The sequence below is a fragment of the Lytechinus pictus genome, chromosome 6 (genome assembly GCF_037042905.1).
Source record: "Lytechinus pictus isolate F3 Inbred chromosome 6, Lp3.0, whole genome shotgun sequence".
In the NCBI taxonomy this organism is placed as follows: Eukaryota; Metazoa; Echinodermata; class Echinoidea; order Temnopleuroida; family Toxopneustidae; genus Lytechinus; species Lytechinus pictus.
This window is the reverse complement of record NC_087250.1, coordinates 21,734,925-21,756,513: the sequence shown is the minus strand read 5'-3', so window position 1 is coordinate 21,756,513 and position 21,589 is coordinate 21,734,925. Positions and strand designations below refer to the sequence as shown.

Genomic DNA, 21,589 nt, shown 5'->3' with positions numbered 1-21,589 from the left:
ATTTTTATGCGAATAAAGAAGGTAATAAATCACTTCGAACAAAATTAAACATGCTAACAAGAAGTTTTAACTCCACACAATATATATTTTAGCCCATCGATGGACATCAAACAAGTATAACTTGTAGCTGCATTACCATAGCCTATAGGAAGCGCACAAATTATATGAATGGAACACTGTATTTTTACATTAAAATGAGGGGCGTCTAATGAGACGTTTTCTTTTCTTTTAACGCGTTTAGTCAGAATAGGTATTGAATGCAAGGTATCAATCTATTCAGGAGAACCCATTCTTTCTTTTGAGACCAAAATATTCAACTTTTCTTTGTTCGACCCTCAGTATAGGGCACATGAGAGTAATTCAACCGCGCGCAAAGCATGTCGGACAGGCGTAAGTAAAGATCACATGACTTTATTGATTAAAATAATTCATTAAAAATGGACAAAATGTTTGTATATCAAAATATAAATGATAGAAACAATGTCATGTTCATACTCTTTCATAATTAAGGCCTTTGGGGAGGCTAGACTGCATTTTTGTATTTCATTTTAATTATTATTACCCACAATGCAGTTCGGGTTTTTCTGGCGATGAACTGGCCGAAATTATGGTTAGTCTTATTTCAGGCCACTTAACTTTTGATTGAGCCGGGCAAGTACCCGATTAACATATCAGGTCTTAATGTACAGTTAATTGTGACTAATGTCAGAGAATTAAAGCAAAATCTATCGAGGGATTGATTTTTGATGATTTTTTGATGGGCTATGATTTAACACGTGAGTCAATGGGGGTCTGTAATACTCATGTGTGCCCTGAACGCTCCGCCCCACCTCGCGGCGCGGCGCCGGCGCGGCGGCGCGCGGTCGGCCGGCCCCCCTCGTACAAGTTGTATCATGTGAACATGGCTGAAACGGTGGACAGTTTTGACTTTCTCCTCCGTCAAATTTCAAACAGTTTTCATGTTTACTCGGATGTTCTGTCCTTGATCGGTGCATATTATGTGACGAAGAAGGCCATTATTACGTGCTATAGGGTGCAGTATGTGGTTAGGATGCATTTTTATCCCAAGCTGAAACCAAAACGAGATTTTGTCAGAGAATTTGGAGAGTGGGCAGGTACAGTGCAGTCCCGTACATTCATTTTTGTGTAGGCCTAGATTAGATCAAGCTCCGCGATCTGAGCTGCCTCCGCCATGCATGTCCGCGGAGCGCCGTTGGCGATGCGAATTGCGATTGCCGAGCCGAGGCGCCGAAGGCCGCGGAGCTAGTGGAATCCGATAACCGTCGTTATAAAGTTTAATTTTTTATAAGATTGATTTTGTCATTGCTAGTTTTAACTTAAATTGGCAAGGGTTCTACAGTGGCGTAAAAAATGGGTCGAGGGCCAGGGCGGCGGCCGGCGGGCCACTCACACTAGTAGTAGTAGGGTGTCTGGAGAAAAAAAATATTTTTCTTATTTCAAGAAAATATCACATTTTCTTTGTGAATTTGAAGAGAAATGACCTTCAGACTGACAGAAATGTAACATTTTTGAAAAAAATCCAATTATTGGCTGCAAAAAAGAAGAATGAAATTAGGTAAATTTTCAGCATTTCTCTGCCATAGACTGTGTAGTTAGGAAATGGACACACACAAATCCAAATTTTTGGCTTCCGAGAGCTGTTATAAATTTATTATTAATGCCAAAAACTTGTCCATAAAGTGCCTAATAGGAATTTTTATGCTCTTTCTGATGATATGATTTTTATAAAGATTTGGAAACCAGATCACAATGAAAAATTGCGACAAAGTGAAAAAAATTGTGCAAAACGGAAATTTCATTTTCCCATAGAAAACGCATGGAGAAATGGCAATCTCAACACACACAAAAATAAGGGTTTGCAATTTATCTCTAAATCCTTATTTAAAATGATCATATAAACTTGTCCTTACTGTCAAAAGAAGCCCCTGAATTTTCTCTTTCCATACATGCCAAACACAAGTTAATAATAAATTCAGATCACATTTTTCTAGTAGCCTGAACTTCCCCGAAAAAATGTGCCAGATTTTCCCCTAAATCAGCCTGTTTTATGCTGACACTGTTCAGTGTGGCTTCAGACACCCTAGTAGTAGTACGAGGTTCGTATATATGCTATGAGGGCGGGCCACTCTGGGGCTACACCGCTATTCCAACGCGTGTTGGAAAAGTCGACGCCAGACGGGTACGTTTTGGCCTTGAATTTCCAGCAAATTAATCAAAATTACGGCCTAAATTTAGGTCTATGTTATCAATTATATACTAATTTCATAATTATAATGTAAAACGGGTACTCACGGGTTCTTTTCTTTCCAAATTTTGTGTTTTCATCGCCTCTTCTGGCCAACTCTTGCGATGGATTTTGTCGCCATAGGATCCTGTACGTGCAAATCCAGGGCGAGTTGTCACATGACGCTCGCGAGTCTCTTGGGGTAATGGCCTTTAATCAAGGCGTTCTTTTTGCTATAATTTTATAATGACGCTTAAATATCGAAATCAATGTAGACGAGTCTGTGCAGGGGCATAACAGGGGTATATAAGAGGGGGCATAGTACATGTCGCATGTGGAAGATAAAAGTTACGTAATGTAAGTCCCGAGCACTAGCGTACCTAGGGGGGGGGGGCAGTCTGCCCCCCCCCCCCCGATGAGTCACAAACCCATGCAAATTACATATCTCTGCCCCCCGGCCCCCCTGACGAGCTTGAAAACCTATTTTGCCCCCCCCCCCCCCGACGAGCTTGAATACCTATTTTGCCCCCCCTGGCGAGCTTGAAGACTTTTTTTTTGCTTGTCAAATTTTTTCTGGTACGATTGAAGACCTTTTTCATTGAAGAGCCTTTTTTTCCTTTTTTTTTGCTTGTCAAATTTTTTGGCGGCCGATTTTGCCCCCCTGTGGAAAATCCTAGGTACGCCATGCACTGCCCGCGCTACATGTATGTTGGTAGCCCTGGGACCTCTGGATATTAACTAATCCAATTTAATTACAGATGGCAGATTTTTTTATTATCTGAGTAGCCCCCCCCCCCCGGATTATTTGTTCTCACATTACTTTCCTTTTTAAATTTCCTTTCGTTCTTTCTTTCATTTTTCTTTCTTTCTTCCTTCCGTTGCTCCTATGTTTTTTTTTCAGGTGAAATCCACTCGGGGGATGGCCAGCCATGCCCCCATCTGTTTATGCCTCTGAGATGTAGGCTATATATACTCATGATCTTAATCTTCGATTTTCCAAAGTAGGGGGGTGCAATTTCTCAAGTAAAATTTGACAACCCCCCCAAAAAAGGTTATCACAGAAAAATTGTCATTTTGTCTGGCGTAAGATTTGACAAGGAAAAAGAAAAGATGGTTACTAAAAATAAAAGACTCATTTTGTCCGTGTAATATTTGGCAAGCCTCCCCCCCCCCCCAAGTTTAACATATCGGAGGCGCGATGGCTCAGTCGGTAGAGCAGGGGTTTCGGATTCCGGTGACCCGGGTTCGATTCCCAAGTGGTGCGCTAGTGCCCTTAAGGCTTATCCTCATTACCAGGTCCCTCGGAGAGGACCTTAAGCCGTTGGTCCCCTGGTTGCTTGCTCACAGGCATTCGTGCTTTTTTAGCAGTCAGGTAAAAAATCTCGATATAACATACCATTAAAAAAAAGTGAAGGTCATTTTGTCCTGCGTGAAATTTTAAAAGTAATAAAAAGATGGTCACTAAAATTGAAGTTCATTTTGTTTGTGAAATATTTGGCAAGCCCCCCTCCCAAAAAAAGGTTTTAACTAAAAATGATTGAAGGCCATTTTGTTCCATTTGTCCCACGTAAAATTTGACAAGCCCCCCCCCCCTAAAAAAAAAATGAAAGGTAGCTGATAATGATTAAAGATCATTTTTTCTTGCATAACATTTTACAAAAAAAAGTGTGTCACTATTTGGCGAGCCCCCTACCCTCCAAAAAAAAGGTTTAATTAATAATGATCGAAGGTCATTTTGTCTCTCGTAAAATTTGACAAATAAAAAAAAAGTTGTCACTAAAAAAAGAAGGTCATCTTGTCGCGCGTTATATTTGGCAAGCCCCCACCCCCCTAAAAAAGTTTGTCATTAAATATAGAAAGTCATATGTTCAAAGTAAAATAAATTTGGGAAGCAAAAAAGAAAAGGACAAAAAAGAGCAAAGAATATGAACAAAATATCCCCATTACAAATATTGCTGTGATTCTCATAAGGAGGTGGGGGGGGGGGGGGGGAATTAACTTTGTACGAACGTCATTTTTTTTTTTACATCCAAAATATTGACTATGAATCTCAAAAGGTGGAACGGGCCAGAAATGCTCAACCCCCCCCCCCCCCGATCTGCCATTGATTCCAATCGATAATGACTTTTCCCTGCAATACTGATGCTTGAAATCAAGATACTGAAGATTGATATATTGTAATATAAATTATGAACGTCTGACAAAAAGATAACCAACCGATCACCTGACCGATCAGCTGACCAGTACGTGAATCACATCGTAGTTGATCAGTCCCCACAGCGTTTGGAACGCTCACCAAGAATTCAAGAAAAAAGACTGAAAATGTAAGTTTAACCTCAATCCATTAAATTTCAAATGTCGTAGAAGTTTCCTTATCATGTTTAAAACTAATTAATACCTAAATTGTTACCATCCACTATGTATTAAGGCGTACATTTGCCAAAGTTCTTGGGTGCAAATAGAAACGGCAATGTCTAACCGGTTTTATCACTTATGTCGCCTATGAGGTCCATACATGTAATGTTTGGACCTCATTGGTACTAGGAGTGGGGCGGGCAAGAGCTAAAAAAGTAAAATTAATATCCCGGTCAGATTCATGGAACAGGCAATGGCGTCACTAGGACAGGTCTAGGAAACAATTTTAGAGGGTTGATATGGTGTATCGGGCAAAAAAATAAATAAATGCGAGCGAGCAAAAAATTTGATATTTTTATAGCAAAAATCGAATTTTGTGATCGTGATACTACTAGGCCCTACTAGATTTTGACATAATATTATTAAGAATGTTAAAAAGATATCATAATATTTCACTGTACGCCACAGTGAACAGGATTTTTATCATGATTGTGCACATCAGGGCAAAGCTCTAAATGCTCGAGGGGCCCAGTATGGCGCCTGTGGCAAGAAGTAGCTTAATATAAGTCCCGATCGAAGCGAGCGAGATAAAAAAAAATCACCTTTTCATGAGAATCTAACATGAAGATAGATTTTGACGTAATCTTCAAAAAAATATAATAGATCTGCACTTTTTCTTTTCTTTCTTTCCTCCTTTTTTTGTTTGGTTGTAGATCTTTTGGGGGCCATAGTCCAAAATCATCCATACAGCAGTGCATTACTCTTGATATTAAAGCCATTTTAAACCTTACAGATGGCCACTAATTTTAATCAAATTGCGTGTATTTTTATATAGCTTTCACACAACACAAATTCAATGCAGTTGTGTACCGTTATCATCCAAATTTTTTTAGGGGCACACCATAGCAAATGTGGGAAAATTTGTAAAACGTCGTCAGCGAGCGAAGCGAGCCACAAAAAGAATTGCCTTTTGAAATGAAAATTGAAATTCTAATTATGTGATAGATTTTTACATCATAGAAAATATTGTGTCGTATATTTTTTTTCATTCATCTCATTTTGCTGCCTCCTATATTTTCTTTTATTTCCCCTTGGCTGTGGACCCCCCCCCCCCGTAGGCTAGTGCTTCAACACAAGGCTTAATGCAGGAAGGGTCCACATAGGGGCCCGTTATAGAGCCCTTTAACCCTAAACTGACCGGGGGGGGGGTTGAATCAACCCCCCCCCCATCATTTTCTGCGATCATTTCGCCGTGCGAAATTTTTTTACCGCGCCACTCTCAGAGTTTATACTTTTAAGTCTCGCGCATCTTTTCAGACCAAATTTGCGATGCCCGGGTACGCGGTTCCGAAATTACGCAACATTTTGTAAGTGCATGTCAGACCAAAAATTGTTCCAAAACATGATTTTGTGTACAAAGTCAATGCAAATTGAGTTTTCTCATCTTATTCATAAAGATATGATTATTTTTGCTTTTAACAGCTGAAATCAATTAATTTTGGCATAATTATGCTTCAAAAAGGTTGTGCAATAAATCTAGTGAAAAAAACAAAGAAAAACAAAAGGTTGAAAAACAATGAAATACATAAGAAATTCATAAAACAATAAAATACATAAGAAATTGATTTCCAAACCAAAGTTTTTTTCGATTGCAATTGTTAAGAATGCTACAAAGAATATTGTTACCAAAAATTAGCATTCTAGGAGCTTTATTTAGTGAATTAGAGCAAAAAGTATGATTTATGCATAAATTAGCATAATTAATTCATATAAAATAAAATCTCATTATTTTGGAAAATTTTACCATACAGCCTTGTAGATTACATCGCACACTACCAGCGTGCAAATTATTGCGGCGCTCGCGCGATCGGCAGCCGAGATCTCAGGGGGGGGTTGAATCAACCCCCCCCCCCCCCCCCCCCCCGGCCACAGAACAGCCAAAAAAGCCCAGCCTAGTTAGGGTTAAAGGTTACAGATGAAGAGCACCCACTGCACGGGGTCTTGACTCTTGGACAGAGCTCCCGGTAGCTTTGGAGATTTAGCAAGTTTATGATAGACTTTCATATGACATTATGCTATATAACATCCATCTTTCTTCCCGATCGTTATCTTCAATCCTCGGCAGCCCGTTAGTGTTATCTTGTCCCTTTTCTTTATTTTCCAATTTAGATTTTGGCTCATTCCATTCTACCTTCATTTCCCGCTTTTGTTTGCCTTTTTGTCATCTTTAATTTATTTCCCTATTCATGCTAATGTATTTGTATATCAGGGAGAATTGTTCTTTCTCCCATGTTCTTATTTCCTTCCTTTTCCCATTTTCTTTCCGTTTTCCTTTTTTATTTTTTTTCTTAGTTCCCTTTCCTTTCCCCTTTCCCGTTTTTTTTTTCCGTTGAACTCCGCCAGGGGAGGCAGCTTGCCTCCTCCCCGCCTGTTACGCCACTGAAGAGTTCCATATGCACCCCCCACTAAAATTGAAAATAAAAACATGGAGAATGTTCAGAATAATATTTCTAATGTTAAGCAGGCCTCTACAAATTTTTTTTTCATCACTTGCCCGACAGGGCAAGTGATAAAAAAATTTGCTTGCCCGATAGAAAAAACTGCTTGCCCGATTTTTTTTTTTTTTCAAAAATTATTTTGCTCTTAATTATTCTTTTCTGTCCTGGTTAAACTTGATTTACGTTAAGTTTCATTCAGACAGCTGGCAGCCGTCTGTTTCAAGGAGTTTTTAAACATTTTTTTAAACATTTCTCCTCGTACACAGACAGCTCGCTATCGTGCAGCCACCATAAGGGGGTTAACAATGCAAAATCCCCCCGACGGGGTTCATTGATTTTTGTCTTTATTTCATAAAAATATATAAAAAGAACTGTACCAAAATAAAGTCTAGATTATTATTCCGTTTTGGCCTGAAATGCGCCAAAACAGGAAAAAAAAGCTTAATAGGGGAAAAAACATTGACTTACTTCAGCTGTCGCACAACTTCAGTTCCCTGTCTTATCCGCACTTTAATAATACATAAACATATGGCCTTTGATTGAGTCCCCTATACAGATCGAGCTAGAAATTCGGTCTCTGTATTTGGTGAGTGGAGCCAACGGGGTTCAGCGGAACAACCAACATAACAGAGACCGAAGCTATTGGTCTAATCTAACGGTAACCCAATACAGAACATACATGTATATGATGGGGAAGTGGAAATACATACCAAAATATGGCTTTATTCCGTCAAATTTCGAGCAGGCTCTAGTGTGTTTAAACTTTAATCCATAGACATCGGTTTATTAAGTCAGTAAAGGGTCTGTTAGTGAAGACTAGTTGACTGATTGACTGATAATCATTAAAATACCCCTTGTAGTGTCAGCGCTTCTCTCTAGCATAGCGGGAACAGGTCTTGACTGCAGATAAAACGAGGTGAGTTCGAGTCCCAACTAAGGTGCCAACAGTAAAAAAATGATAGAAAAATCTGAAGTGAACAGCCTGGAAGTCTCAAAAAAATTTTGTTATTTTTGGTGGGGGGGGGGGGGTGCATATGGAACTCTTTCCCTTTATAAATCATTCATAAAACAAGCTCCAACTCTAACATTGTCCAAGCCCCCACCCCATGCATCAACCACGATAGGTTTTGTGCAAGTCACCAAGTGTGTGTGTTTTTTTTTTCACTTGTGCTTTTTTTTGTGTGATTCATATTTATTCATTGCATTGATCATTTTTGTTAGGATTTTTTAATCTAACTAAGTAAAGATAATACTATCCAATCTATTAAAACATGCCATATTAAATGGATCAAAAACTTTAGTGAATAGCATGGAATTTGATGTTATCATGGTCATGTTATTGCTGAGAGTAAAGGCTGAATTTATGCGCAACTGGTATTTCAGCAGTGGCAGAGGCCAGAGCTCAAACAAAAGAAGGTGAATATTTGCTGGAACTTGGAATCTGTGCTTTCGGCATTAGCCCCCCAGGGCCAGACCAAGCTGTCCTCATCTTCATGTAATCACAAATATTAATGATGACCTTGATGTTATATATCTTTTGTTTTAAAATCAATATAATGAATCATTAAAGATAAGCCATGAATCTTTTTACTAATCTGCTTTTAATTTCAAAAGATAGTAAAAAAAATTATTGTCTGTCATGAGTCTTGTCTCTTGACAAACCATGGGAAGTTTTGGATTGCAAATAAGTCAGACAAAATTATAAGTATAATTTGATGCACATGGTACAAATATGGAAATGACATTTTAAGTGGATGTTTCTTAAACCTGTTTGTAAGCTACGAGCAACTTTGTGAACGACAGATGGAAATCTAGAGTGTATCCTTTTCCACAAGAAGGTGTAAAATCACTTGAATCGTACTAGGGCCCCATTGTATTAATAAAGTTACCATTATGGTAACTTTGCCATCCAGTGGTAACTACCATGGGAAAACTGATCAACAGCCAATCAAAATCAAGGATTCCATGCAAGTTACCAGTAATGGTAACATTTATGCAACAGGCCTTGGTCAAATTTAGAACTTCAATAACAGGCCTCTGTTTTGTTACCTCTCTTTACCTCATCAGTTGTAACAGGTTCTACAGATGGGATTGGTAAGGCTTATGCCAAGGAGCTTGCTCGTAATGGTGTGAATATCATTCTCATTAGTCGCTCTGCTGAGAAACTCAAGAAGGTAGCTACAGAGATTGGTAAGACCCTCCTCAAATTGGTAATCAGAGTTGATTTGCACACATTTTCTCCCATAGATAATCTGTTGTAATTTCATCTCAAAGCCTGCATGTAGCACAAAGCATTCTCAATGATTGCAATATTCTTGATGTGAATGAAATCCCTTTATTATTATTCTGACCCACATCCGAAGCTCGGTGCACACTATTCGACTCGATGTGTTTCATATTTCAAATAAATTATAAAAACATTTGTTATGAACATTCCAACCAATAAAATGTTAGAGATCAGAGGTTCGGAATACAGTGGTAGGACTACTGAATCAAAATTCAGTATTATAAGCCAAATTCAAACTCAAATCATATTGATATCATCGGCTGTGACTTGAAGCTGATTTTGACTTTACACCGACAACAGGGCTTGGTTCAAATCAAAATTATGATTTTATTATTCTTAACATCCAGGCATGCAAGGAATACCATACTTCCGCATACCCTTTTAACCCTAAGAAGACTGGGGGGGCTGATTCAGCCCCCCCCCCCTCGACATTTTTCGCGATAATCCGCCACTCAAATTTTCTTGACCGCATCGCTCTCTGACTTTTTACTTTCAAGTCTCGCGCAACTTTTGAGACCAAAATTGTGACCCCCGGGTACGCGGCTCCAAAATTACGCAACATTTTGTAAGTGCATGCAGGCCCAAAATTACTCAAAAATGTGAATTTGTGTACAAATCCAATGCAAATAGTAAATTAGCCAAAATTCATAAAATGTATCATTCTTTTTCCTTTTACTGCTTAAAATCAATTAATTTTATCTTGTTTATGGTCAAAATAAAGTCCCCGACAATTTCCATTGAAAAAACAATAAAAAACAAAAATTCAAAAAACTAAGAAATACATAAGAAATTTAGAAAACAATAGAATACATAAGAAAATAAATGTGATGTTGAAGTTTTTGAAAAATAAATTTGATCAGATGCCTATCTAGAGTATGTGAAACAAAAACTAGCATTTTAGGGGCATTATTTTATTAGTTAGAGCAAACTTATGATTTTACCCATAAATTAGCATAATTAATGAGCAATGAGATTTTTCACAGAATTTGATATTATAGTTTTGTAGATAATGCCATGGCTAACGCGCGTGCCAATTTTCGTCCCGATCGCGCAATCAACGGCCGAGATCATAAGGGGGGGCTGAATCAGCTCCCACCACTCTTCTTAGGCGTCAAAATAGCCCATTCTATTTAGGGTTAAAACTTTTGTTGAAAAATTTTTATTTTGTATCTAGAGTCTTTCTATGGTGTCAAGACTCATGTGATCAAAGCAGACTTCAGCCTCGGATCTGAGATATATGATGACATCTCTACTAAACTACAAGACATGCAGATAGGTATCTTAGGTAAGTATTTCCTTGTCATCTCTTTGGAATCACATTAAAGTCAGTGGGGCGTCAGCTTTCATGTGGAATTTGAAACTCTTTAAATCAGGCATGATATTCTCCCGATTAAAATCGTAATTCCGATTTTTTTAATTATTTTTTCCAGATTTCTTTCTTTTGTTATTAAAAAAAAAGACAAATTATTTTTTTTTTTACGTGGAATCCTTTGCCCAAGAACATTCTCATGCTGTTTTTTTTTTACTGCTTTTTTAAGTCAAATGATAAAACTATCATACAGACTCACCTTGAAAAATCACTTTCGATTTCTTTACTATGCAAAGCTTGTAACCCTACCGGGCGCCTCAGACTTCGACGGTGACTTAGCAACCCTTGGCTATTTTTCAGAGGGGAATATCATGCCTGTTGAATATAAATCACACAAAGTCAGTACATTCACGTCCCCTGGCCAGACAATTGCTCGAGGCAAATCCGTCATGGTTGAAACGAAAATTTCTTGGTGTTACACTGAGTTTGCTTTCACCTAAAGATGTCTCTGTTACAGGTTGGCAATGCAAAGTCTGGGTTTACCAAATAATATCCATTCCTCATGAGAGCTGATAACCCACTGATTCAAGACATACAGAACTACAGGTATCTACTTAAGTGTCTTCAAAATCAATAGGCTTTCTCAGATCAAGACGTGCAGAGGCATATCTTAGAAAAATACCTCCTTTACCTGTCTTTGAAAGAAATTAAAAGACATCCAAATCTACAGGTATCTTTAATAATAATAATAATAGCTGTATTTATAAAGCTCCTTTTGCCTGAGGATACAAAGGGCTGCTATTGTTACCCCGGCTTTAGCTCGAGCTACCATCACTGGCGCTCAGTGCATACAAGGAATTAATCCTGCCGGGTACCCATTCACCTCACCTGCAGCACAGTGCGGATACATTTCTTGCTGAAGGAAAACATGCCATCGTTAGGATTCTAACCCATGACCCTCTGTTTGAAAGGCGAGAGTCAGAACCACTAGACCATGACGTGCCCGCAATTCTTTGGTAAAAAAGAATTATTTACTTGTCTTTGAAATCTAATAAAGACCTGCTGGTCTATTCATATGTTAGGTTGATGATATCACATACTCACTATTTTATGCCAAGTAAGCTTGGGCTCATTGAATTATCATATGACTGGTATTTCTAAGAAATTAATCATCGCCATGTCAACTTATGATCCGTGGATCTTCTCTTAACTTTCATGCTTTTATCTCAAAACTCACTTCACATTTGAAAACGGTGCTATGAATTTTGCCTCAACTATTTCTTGAGATCAATGCGGAACATACAAGACAACTAATCAGTTGATATATTTGGGCAGCTCTTGTATTGTATCTCATGTTTTTATCTCATTACTTGCTTTACAGTTAATAACGTCGGTGCAATGGATTTTCCTCAACTATTTCTTGAGATGGATGTCGATCGTATAAGACAACTAATTAATATCAATATTGGAGCTGCTACCATGGTAATTACATTCCTTATTATTTACTTAAATTTGTATCCAATCTTACTTTAGAATTCAAGCATACTCCCAACAAATAATTGATTTGGATAAATAGAGACAAATCAAGCAAACATAACTCTGGAATGTCATCAAAATAGGATGCAAAGTAAAGAAAAAAGTTATGACATTTTAAAGTTTTTCTTATTTTCTCCTATGAGTTATGTAGTACTTTGTACACATCCTGGTCAGTATCTGAATGAGGGAAGTGATGACCTCACACACTCACTTTTTAGTTTGGATTTTATTATATGAAATATGAAATAAGTACAAATTAAATGGGGAGATTAAAATGAAATTATTGTGTGCAAATATCACCCACTCTTATGAAATAAAAAAAGAAATGAAATGCATCCATTGAATTGAAATAACATTGTTGCCAATTCAAAGAATAAAAGTTGGTTTTAAAAGATAATAGTATATCATCTCTTACAGCGACATATTAAATAGTAGTGAGTACACCCTATACAAAACTAATTTTTAGTGCCCTTCTTCCTCAAAACGTTTTCTAGAACTCAAACAATTAACACAGAGAAGACAGTATTAACACATAAAGAATATATGACTAGGGACAGTGATTTTCCGCGATCGCGGAAAACGGACGGAATTCACGGAAAGGGCCTTTTGAAACGGAAAGTGGCATTTCAAACGGAAAATCACGGAAAATGTATTTTCCCTCAAAGTACACAGAATAGCAACAGAAATTACTCCAAAATCACAACAAAATGAGAATATTAAATGGCCCAAAACCCCCAGAAAACACGATCTCACTTCGCTACTATCATGACAATTCACACATCGTGACTGCACTCGACATCAGCACACTCGATTGTACCCCGCACCGTAGCCGTACCCGGCGCGGCCGGCCGGGTTGGGCTTCACATGCACACACATATATCGTTCAACTACATGTACACGGTCGTGTGTTGCTGCCCTCTACGTTTGAAGATGTAACAGCACGATATCGTGGTCTTAAAATCCAAGATGGCGGATTGGCAAAAGCCGTTGACTGATGATAACGATGTCCAAAAACCCCCCAAATTATCGATGAAATATCATTTCACCGTGAAATAATGCTAATAATATGAAAGGTGAGGATGTATACATGCAAAATGGGTGTGTAAAAATATTTTATGCACCCGCATAGATCCGATTAGAACGGATTTTATTGTGTTGTTGGTACAGTAGCAGATACTAATTTTGACCAGTGCGAGTGTGCGTGTTGTGATTTTGCTAATCAACGGAATTTCCGTTTTCTGACATGCTGAAACGGAATTTGAGATTTTCTGAAACGGAAAAGGCAATTTTTTGAAACGGAAAATCACTGTCCCTATATGACATTATACCTCATGGATTTTTACCCTGAAGATTTTTTTTCCAAAGAAGTTGCAAAAAAATCATACTCACAAAATATAAATGTTTAGTGCAGCTCTTTCCTAAAAGACTTTCTTGAAATCGAACAATTATTAGCACATGGAAAGACATTTATGACACGTCATAGAGAAAATATGACATTATACCTCATTTACTCTACCATTAATATTGTTTTTTACTAAGCTGCAAAAAATTGTACTTATTGATAATCATTATGAACTGAGAGGTGTCTGCTTAGTTCTACTGATAAGTTTTGCATATTAAAGTAAAACATTTCTTCCGTTTTGTTCTCCTTTATGAAGATGACCAAGCTTGTTCTACCTCAGATGGTAGCGAGGCGACGCGGAGTGGTGGTTAATGTCTCTTCAGGAACTTCTATTCATCCTAGCCCACAGCTAGCCCTATACTCGGCATGTAAGGTGAGAAATGGGGATTAGGGGGTAGGATAATCTTAGACCACAGCTTGCCCCATACTCAGCATGTTAGGTGGGAAATGGGGATTAGGGGGATTTCACTAGGGGATAGGATAATCCTACATGTAGCTCACATCTCACCCTATACTCAGCGTGTAAGGTGAGAAAAAAGAGATTTGGGAGGTTTGTCATTAGGGGGTAAGTATATCTATTCATCCAAGCTCAACTCTAGCCCCATACTCAGCATGTTAGGTGGGAAATGGGGATTAGGGATGGTTTCACTAGGGGATAGGATAATCCTAGTCCACAGCTTGCCATATACTCTGCATGTGAGGTGAGAAAAAAGGGATTAGGGAGGGTGCCAATAGAGGGTAGGAATATCTATTCATCCAAGCTCACCGGTAGGGGAGGGGTGTTATTAGGGTGTAGGAATATTTATTCATACTACTACTACTACTACTACTACTACTACTACTACTACTACTGATGATGATAATGACGAAGACAATGATAATAATTGTATAATATTGACTGGCCTTGAGGGGAACTTCAAATATGTTACTCGCAAGGAGCAACAGAACCATATTGGCCTGAGTCTTTAGACGAGGGCAATATGGTTCTTTTAAGCACAATATATACAATGTTTCCCGAAAATATAGCCAGTCAATATTATTATTATTACCTACAGCTGTATAATTTGTAATTCAAGCTATTATTTAGAACAATTTGCTTACTACTTCTGATATATTCACAAACTAGCTGCAATCCTTGCTAAGCGATTGGGACTTTACCCTATCTAGGCGGGGGGGGGGGGGGGGGGGGGGGGGGGCTCGACAATTCGGGCAATAAATTCACCGGGCAAACTCTTTCAAACGCGCTGCTCGCTGACTTTGTTTTCAAGACTTGCGCATTTGAGACCAATTTTGCTACGCCCAGGTACGCGGTTTATAATTACATAACATTTTGTAAGTGCATGTCAGACCAAAAAATTTTCAAAAACATGATTTTATGTACAAAGTCAATACAATTTGTGTTTCAACCAAAAATCATAAATCTGATTATTTTTAGTTTTGCTGGTCTTAATGGATTTACTTTATGCTGTTTATGATCTCAAAACAGTCCCCGACAAAGTTCATCAAAAAATAATGAAAAACAAATGGTCCAAAAAACGAAGAAATACATAAGAAATTGCAAAAAACAATATAATACATGCACAATTGATCGGATATCGCAATTTTTTTCCACGTACATTTGCTGAGAACACCATAAAGAGTTTGTATACCAAAAATTAGAACATTTGGACCTTTATTTAGGGAGTTAGAGGAAAAAGTATGATTTTGCATACTTATAATGCATAAATTAGCATAATCACTGAATAGCAATTTGCATGAAATATATTACTATGCAATTATGTAGATTATGTCTCAGACAACCTGCGTGCCAATTTTTGGCGCGATCGACTGCCGAGATCTCATGCCCCCCCCCCCCCCAGCCATGATCTCCCAAAATACCCCGGTTAGATAGGGTTTATTGTTACCGCGCAGCAGCGCATCATGCATGGCGCACACATACACTTAACACAAAAATCTTGCACTTTGTTTGATTAGCTCGGAATGCGTATGCACTGGTTGCGCCGTGCATTATCTACAATGTATTGGTTCACAAGCTGGTTCCAACTAGATTTTGCAAATACTGAAATTAGCAATCACAATAGGCTCCTACTGCGCAATTGCACTAGCAGAAATATGGCCAATATTGCCCTCTGTTTTTATGCAGTATTCCTATGGGCAAAACCCGGAGGGGCAACATGGCAAATGTTTACCCCTTTGTTCTCAGATTGATAGTATCGAGCGAAATACGATATTTATTTATCTGCTGAAATGCCTTGTATAGGTAATGATAATAATTATAGAAATAATGATAATGTGATAATGATGATAATGAAAATAATGATGATGATGAAGACGATAATTGTAAATATGATATTCATCATCATCATCATCTTCGTCATCATAATTATTGTTATAGTAATTGCTATTATCATTATTATTATTAGCATCGTTATTATTATCACCCTTATTATTATCATTACAGACATACCTAGATGTATTCTCCCAAGCGCTGGAGTACGAATACAGAAATCATGGAATCATCGTTCAGACTCTCCTCCCGTCGTACGTAGCAACCAAGATGGCTGACTTCGGCGAGACCATGCCCAGATCTCGTTTTCTAATCCCATCGGCCGATGTCTATGCTAAGAATGCAGTAGCTAGTATTGGCATTGCTAACAGGACAGCGGGGTACTGGCCTCATGCTGTACAGGTATGTGACTTTAACGGTTTATTTTCAGTTGATCTAATTCGTCCAATTACCAACTTGTCAATCATAATTTTGTCTTCCATCAGTTCATCCTCTATCCACACGGTCTGATTGCCATTTTGTCCACATACCATTTTGTCTAATAACCAGTTGGTCCAATTGCCATTTAGTCCATATAGGATTTGGTCTAATCGGACTAAGTGTTGATTGGGCGAAATGAATGAAAATAAAATGGATATTGGACCAACTGTTTATGAGACAAAAGGGTCATAGACGAGCTGTTGATTAGACAAAGTGATGATTGGACCAAATGGTTTTTAGATGAAATGTTGATGGACAGATTGTTATTGAAATAAATGAAGGTAGACTATGTGATGAGTGGACGAGTTGACCTTAAAGGAATTGGCAATTTACCAGATTTACCCAGAGGGAAGGGGTGGGGGCTTTCACATATAATGGCAGTGACCCCCTCCCTATTCACGCCTTGCTCGTAGTTCCCAAGCATATCCTTAATTAACTTCCCTGTTCTAGGGCCCCTCATTTTAGCTGTCTGTTCTCGAGGACCCCCATTTCATGTTAAATTCCAGTTTCCTAAGCGCCCTCATTTGCAGAACACCATTCTAGTTCTTAAGCCCCTATCAACTTCAGTTCAGATATGAGTACCCCCCCCCCCCTCCTCTGGTGTTTATGCCTCTTTCAGTCCCATATTCGCTTTAGCTATAACCAAAGAACCAAATTTTTTCTGAGTACATGTAAATTTGAAATACAATGATCTGTGGTCTAACTCAATCAGGGATGTCAGTTTTCAGGCAAAAGCCTGAATTCAGGCTCTGGCACTTTATTTTCAGGCCATAGCTTTAGCATTTTTGTGTACAAAATATTGTATTCTAGGTGATTTTCAGGCCCTCTGATCAATTCCAATTGGCATCCCTACTCAATGTATTTCAATCCAAATGTTACTCTCTACAAAGAGGGCATCTCACTTCGGGACGAATAATTGGATTGGAATTGGAGTGGCATTCAATTTTAGTAAAGGTAAAATGTGGTTACAAGATTAACCTATTAACTACTGAATCTATGAGATTCCCATAGACTTTATTTCAGGAATTGTCCGGTTGCAGCAGGCTATGGGTTAACTGTCCAACAAACCCTTATTCTTAGTTTAATGCCGATTGTTGAGCCTTGTAGTTACCATAATTAGCATAATTTTAATATCTGTAACCGTAAAGTTATAAACTGAAAGAATCTACCCCTAGTAATTGATCTCTCTCTTTCCTCTCTCCCTCTCAATTCCTCTCTCTCTCTACCTTTCTCCATCTCTCTCCTCGTTAGTCATGGATTGCGAGGCAGATTCCCAGGGACGTCTGGTTGTGGGGCGCAAACATTCTAAACAGCGCCCTCAGACGGCAATACGAGGTCAGGAGGAAGCTGAAGGTGGTGAAGTCCAGCTCGAGGGGCAGGTTAGCAGGGAAATCTCCTACCGTCGATTCAGCAAGCAAGCCTGTTTGACGTTCAGGGACTTTCTAGTTGATAAGCTTTTTTATTACTCGTAGTGGAGCAATGAGAAACTGCATTGTTATTTTACTTGTATTTAAGAAAACTCGGGCACTAGTAACAGGATTTCAGGCAAGCAGACAAGCCAGTTTGACGTTGCTCCTTGTTCTATTCGTAGTGATGAAACACTGCATGTGCACACGGTTCTTGTATGAGATCAAACTCTGGGACGAGTGGCAGGATACTTTAAATGCTAACAGCTGAATCAGCAGGCAAGCCAATTTGACGTTCAGGGACTCTTCAATCGATAATCATTTTTTTACTCATAGTAGAGCAATGGAAAACTGCATGCATGCACTATTATTTTACTTATATTTAAGAAAACTCTGGCACTAGTGTCAGGCTTTCAAGCTACATGCCAATGGCTGAATCAACAAACAAGCCAGTTTGACGTTGAGGGACTTTCCAGTTGAGAAACCTTTTTTTCCTCGTAGTGGAGCAATGAAAAAATGCCAGTTCTCTCAGTTTATATGTTACTTGTATGACTTCTTTGCTCGGTAAAATTGACATTGAACTCTTAAAATCAACCCTCAAACTCACTTATTTCAGCAGATGTGTAGTGGTAACTAACTTTGATTGGATGAGCCTTTGACTATTTTGAACAGAAATATGGCACAATTTAAATTCTGTGGATTGTTATCTACCTCGGGCGCCAGTGGGAGGCTTTCAGGCAAAATATCAATTGCTGAAAGTCTGTAACAACGACGAGCATCTGTAAAGTAATATTATGGAATGGGTATCATGCATAAGTAATTACATGTACCATTGCATGGCCAGCCAGCATCTGGTAAATTTGCTATACGTCCGGTAATTGCTTATGCGTGGCAAAGTTACATGTACCTGATGCATGGCCAGTAATGCATCGGTAATTACGTAGGAGCTGTGGTGTACTGGTTTTGACTCTCGCCTTGTAAACAGAGGGTCGTGTGTTCGAATTCCATCCGAGGTCTGGCGTCCTTTGGCAAGGCGTTGATCCACACTTTGCCACTTTCGACCCAGGTGCTGAATGGGTACCCGAACCCCACTAGGATGTGAAAGTCATTGTAGCTTGTCCAGTACTGTGAGCGCCTCACTGGCGACTGACTGGAATTCTACCCAGGGAGTGGAGGATGTGCGCACATTGTGTGCAGGAGTGACTGATTGAATCCAATGACCGCGGTAATAACATACCTGTAAAGCGCTTAGACACGTCATTCCAATGTACTATATAAAAGCGGATTAGTATCACTATTATTATGCATGGTTATAAAGATATTGATTTTTAGCTTAAATATTCCACCATTCTATAAAAAAATAATACACAGGTTTGTTCGTGCATCAGTAGGACTAGTGAGCAAGCGGTAACTATGGAAACTACATGTTGTCTAAAACCATGAGGCGCAGCCTTATGGGTTTAACAGTTCCATAGTTACCTTATGCTCACAAAACCTACTGATGCACGAACAAACCTGTGTATCATTTGTTATATAGAATGGTGGAATATTCAAGCTAAAGATCAATATTTTTACAAGCATGTATAGTAATAGCAGGGGGGCGATCTGTTGTTTCATCCCCCCCCCAATTGAATAGTATGACGTCACAGATTGATGCCAATGTGTAATGGTACGGATACTTAAATGCCATACCTTGGCCCCATCTTACACAGCGTTATGATCGATCCGATGAACTATGGAAAGCCATAGAGGTCAGAATTATTCATAAATGAAATATTCACGATGTCCATTTGACAATAAAGAGGAACATATTGAATTATCAAGTCAACGATGCATGCATGAATATGAATCATATTTAGAGAATATTTTGGACTGACCTATGCATTTTCGGTGTGGGGATTGCTGGCTTTCTATAGTTCTAGGCCTTGTCTTTCAAAGAGTTGCGATCGATAGGATCAATCTCAACTATGGATGGCCAGCAACGTCAACATCTAGAATGCATGAACGTTCAAAATGTTTTTTAGATATGACGTAAATTACATGAATTCATCGGTTTCTTGACAATTTGGTGTGTTCTCCTTTGTGTACAAAAGGACATTTTACAAATTTCCTGTGGAAAAAAATATGACACTGATGGATTCCATAGAGCTACGATCGATTAGATCAATCATAACTCTTTGTAAGACTGGGGCCCTGATTTTCTGTATGTAGTACTGAAAATTGAGAAGAATACTGATTTATAAAGTTACAGTTTTATGTGTTGTCCTACGGTATTTCTTTGAAAATACTGATTTCCTCCCCAGAATACTGAAATGTTCTTGTTCAGGTTTTCAGTAAGAATTACATGTAACCCTTTGCATGCTGATGTTGCAATTTCGCACATTCGTACAATGAAATTCAACAATCGTAATAATTAGTTTTCTCCACTAACTTCATATTAAAGGTCAAGTCCACCTCAGAAAAATGTTGATTTGAATCAAAAGAGAAAAATCAGACAAGCATAATGCTGAAAATTTCATCAAAATCAGATGTAAAATAAGAAAAATATGACAGTTTAAAGTTTCGCTTATTTTTCACAAAATAGTTATATGCACAATTTAGTCACATGCAAATGAGAGAATCGATGATGTCCCTCACTCAATATGTCTTTTGTTTTTTCTTGTTTTAATTATACATTATTTCAATTTTTGCAGATTTGACAATAAGGACCAACTTGACTGAACCATAAAATGTTAAGCAATGGTAATTCAACGTGTTCAGGGAGAAATAAAACTTTGTTTCACAGGACAATGAGGAGAAAATTAAAATATTTCATATAATAAGATATGAGTGAGTGATGTTATCACTTTCCTCATTTGCATACCGACCAGGATGTGCATATAACTAGGAGTGGGCTATAAATGGGTGATTTTTGGTTTTACTGTGTTAACAGTTTTTTTGTATTCCTTTTACCTTATCTCAACATGAAATGACAATATTTTTTGTCTCAGGTCCGAGAAAAAAGTGTGCCGGGCCAAAATCCAAAATGGCCGCCAAAACCCCCCAAAATTACAATTTTGGCCACAACTTCTTTATTTGGTGGTCTTTTCTCTGGTTTTGGTGTCTATTCATATGTTTTTGGGGGCAGGCAATTTGTTTTTCTTAAAAGTAGTACTTTTAAACCATTTGTAGAGTTAAGAGGTGATTTTACTTAAATTTACCAATTTTTAGACCCTTTTTTTCAGCCCAAAATTAGGTTCCATCGTCTCGTGGTTCTTAGATATCAGATGATACTAGTTGACCAGTAGTAAGCAGCTTTATATAGCTATATTGCTTTTATTCCTCTAAATTGGGTTGGCGGATATTTGTGAAATAGGGCCTACATCTTATCAAATAAAATAAAATGTCATTTATCCATAGGGGCTGTACAGTATACAATGTACTGTACATACTACTGTACACTGCATATATCCATGCATTGACCAGCATGACATAACAAGTCCTGTATATAAACTATAGTGTTATAGTAGTGAGCTCCTGAGGTGTAGAATTAGATTGTGACTTGTGAATTTGATTGCTTGTTAGCTGATGCACATGATGTAACCCGATGATAAACATAAATTTCACATAAGCATCATGTACATGTACATACATCACATACATGTACGTACATCACATTTTTAGCCATATCTTCTTCATTAGGAGGCTTGTTTTTACCTGGTGGTCTAACCCTATGTTTATGGGGTCAGGTAGATACCATGGTAATGCTGATCAACGACCAATCAGAATCAAGGATCCCATGCAA

General features: G+C 38.2%; 1 protein-coding gene across 1 annotated transcript; it reads left to right on the top strand.

Annotated features, from left to right (window-relative positions):
- Positions 1-880: 880 nt before the first annotated feature.
- LOC129263683 (inactive hydroxysteroid dehydrogenase-like protein 1) lies at positions 881-20,703 on the top strand. Its single transcript, XM_064101187.1, has 7 exons — positions 881-1,115; positions 9,166-9,288; positions 10,560-10,670; positions 12,076-12,176; positions 13,889-14,005; positions 16,094-16,321; positions 17,651-20,703. Exons 1-7 carry the CDS (start codon positions 902-904, stop codon positions 17,825-17,827), a joined length of 1,071 nt encoding a protein of 356 aa, XP_063957257.1. The 5' UTR covers positions 881-901; the 3' UTR covers positions 17,828-20,703.
- The last annotated feature ends 886 nt before the right edge of the window (positions 20,704-21,589 follow it).

Excerpts from the sequence above, each read along its gene's own strand:
- LOC129263683 (XM_064101187.1), top strand. The coding sequence starts at position 902 with ATGGCTGAAACGGTGGACAGTTTTGACTTTCTCCTCCGTCAAATTTCA. Across the intron at positions 10,671-12,075 it reads CATGCAGATAGGTATCTTAG|TTAATAACGTCGGTGCAATG; the intron begins GTAAGTATTTCC and ends CTTGCTTTACAG. Across the intron at positions 14,006-16,093 it reads CCCTATACTCGGCATGTAAG|ACATACCTAGATGTATTCTC; the intron begins GTGAGAAATGGG and ends TTATCATTACAG.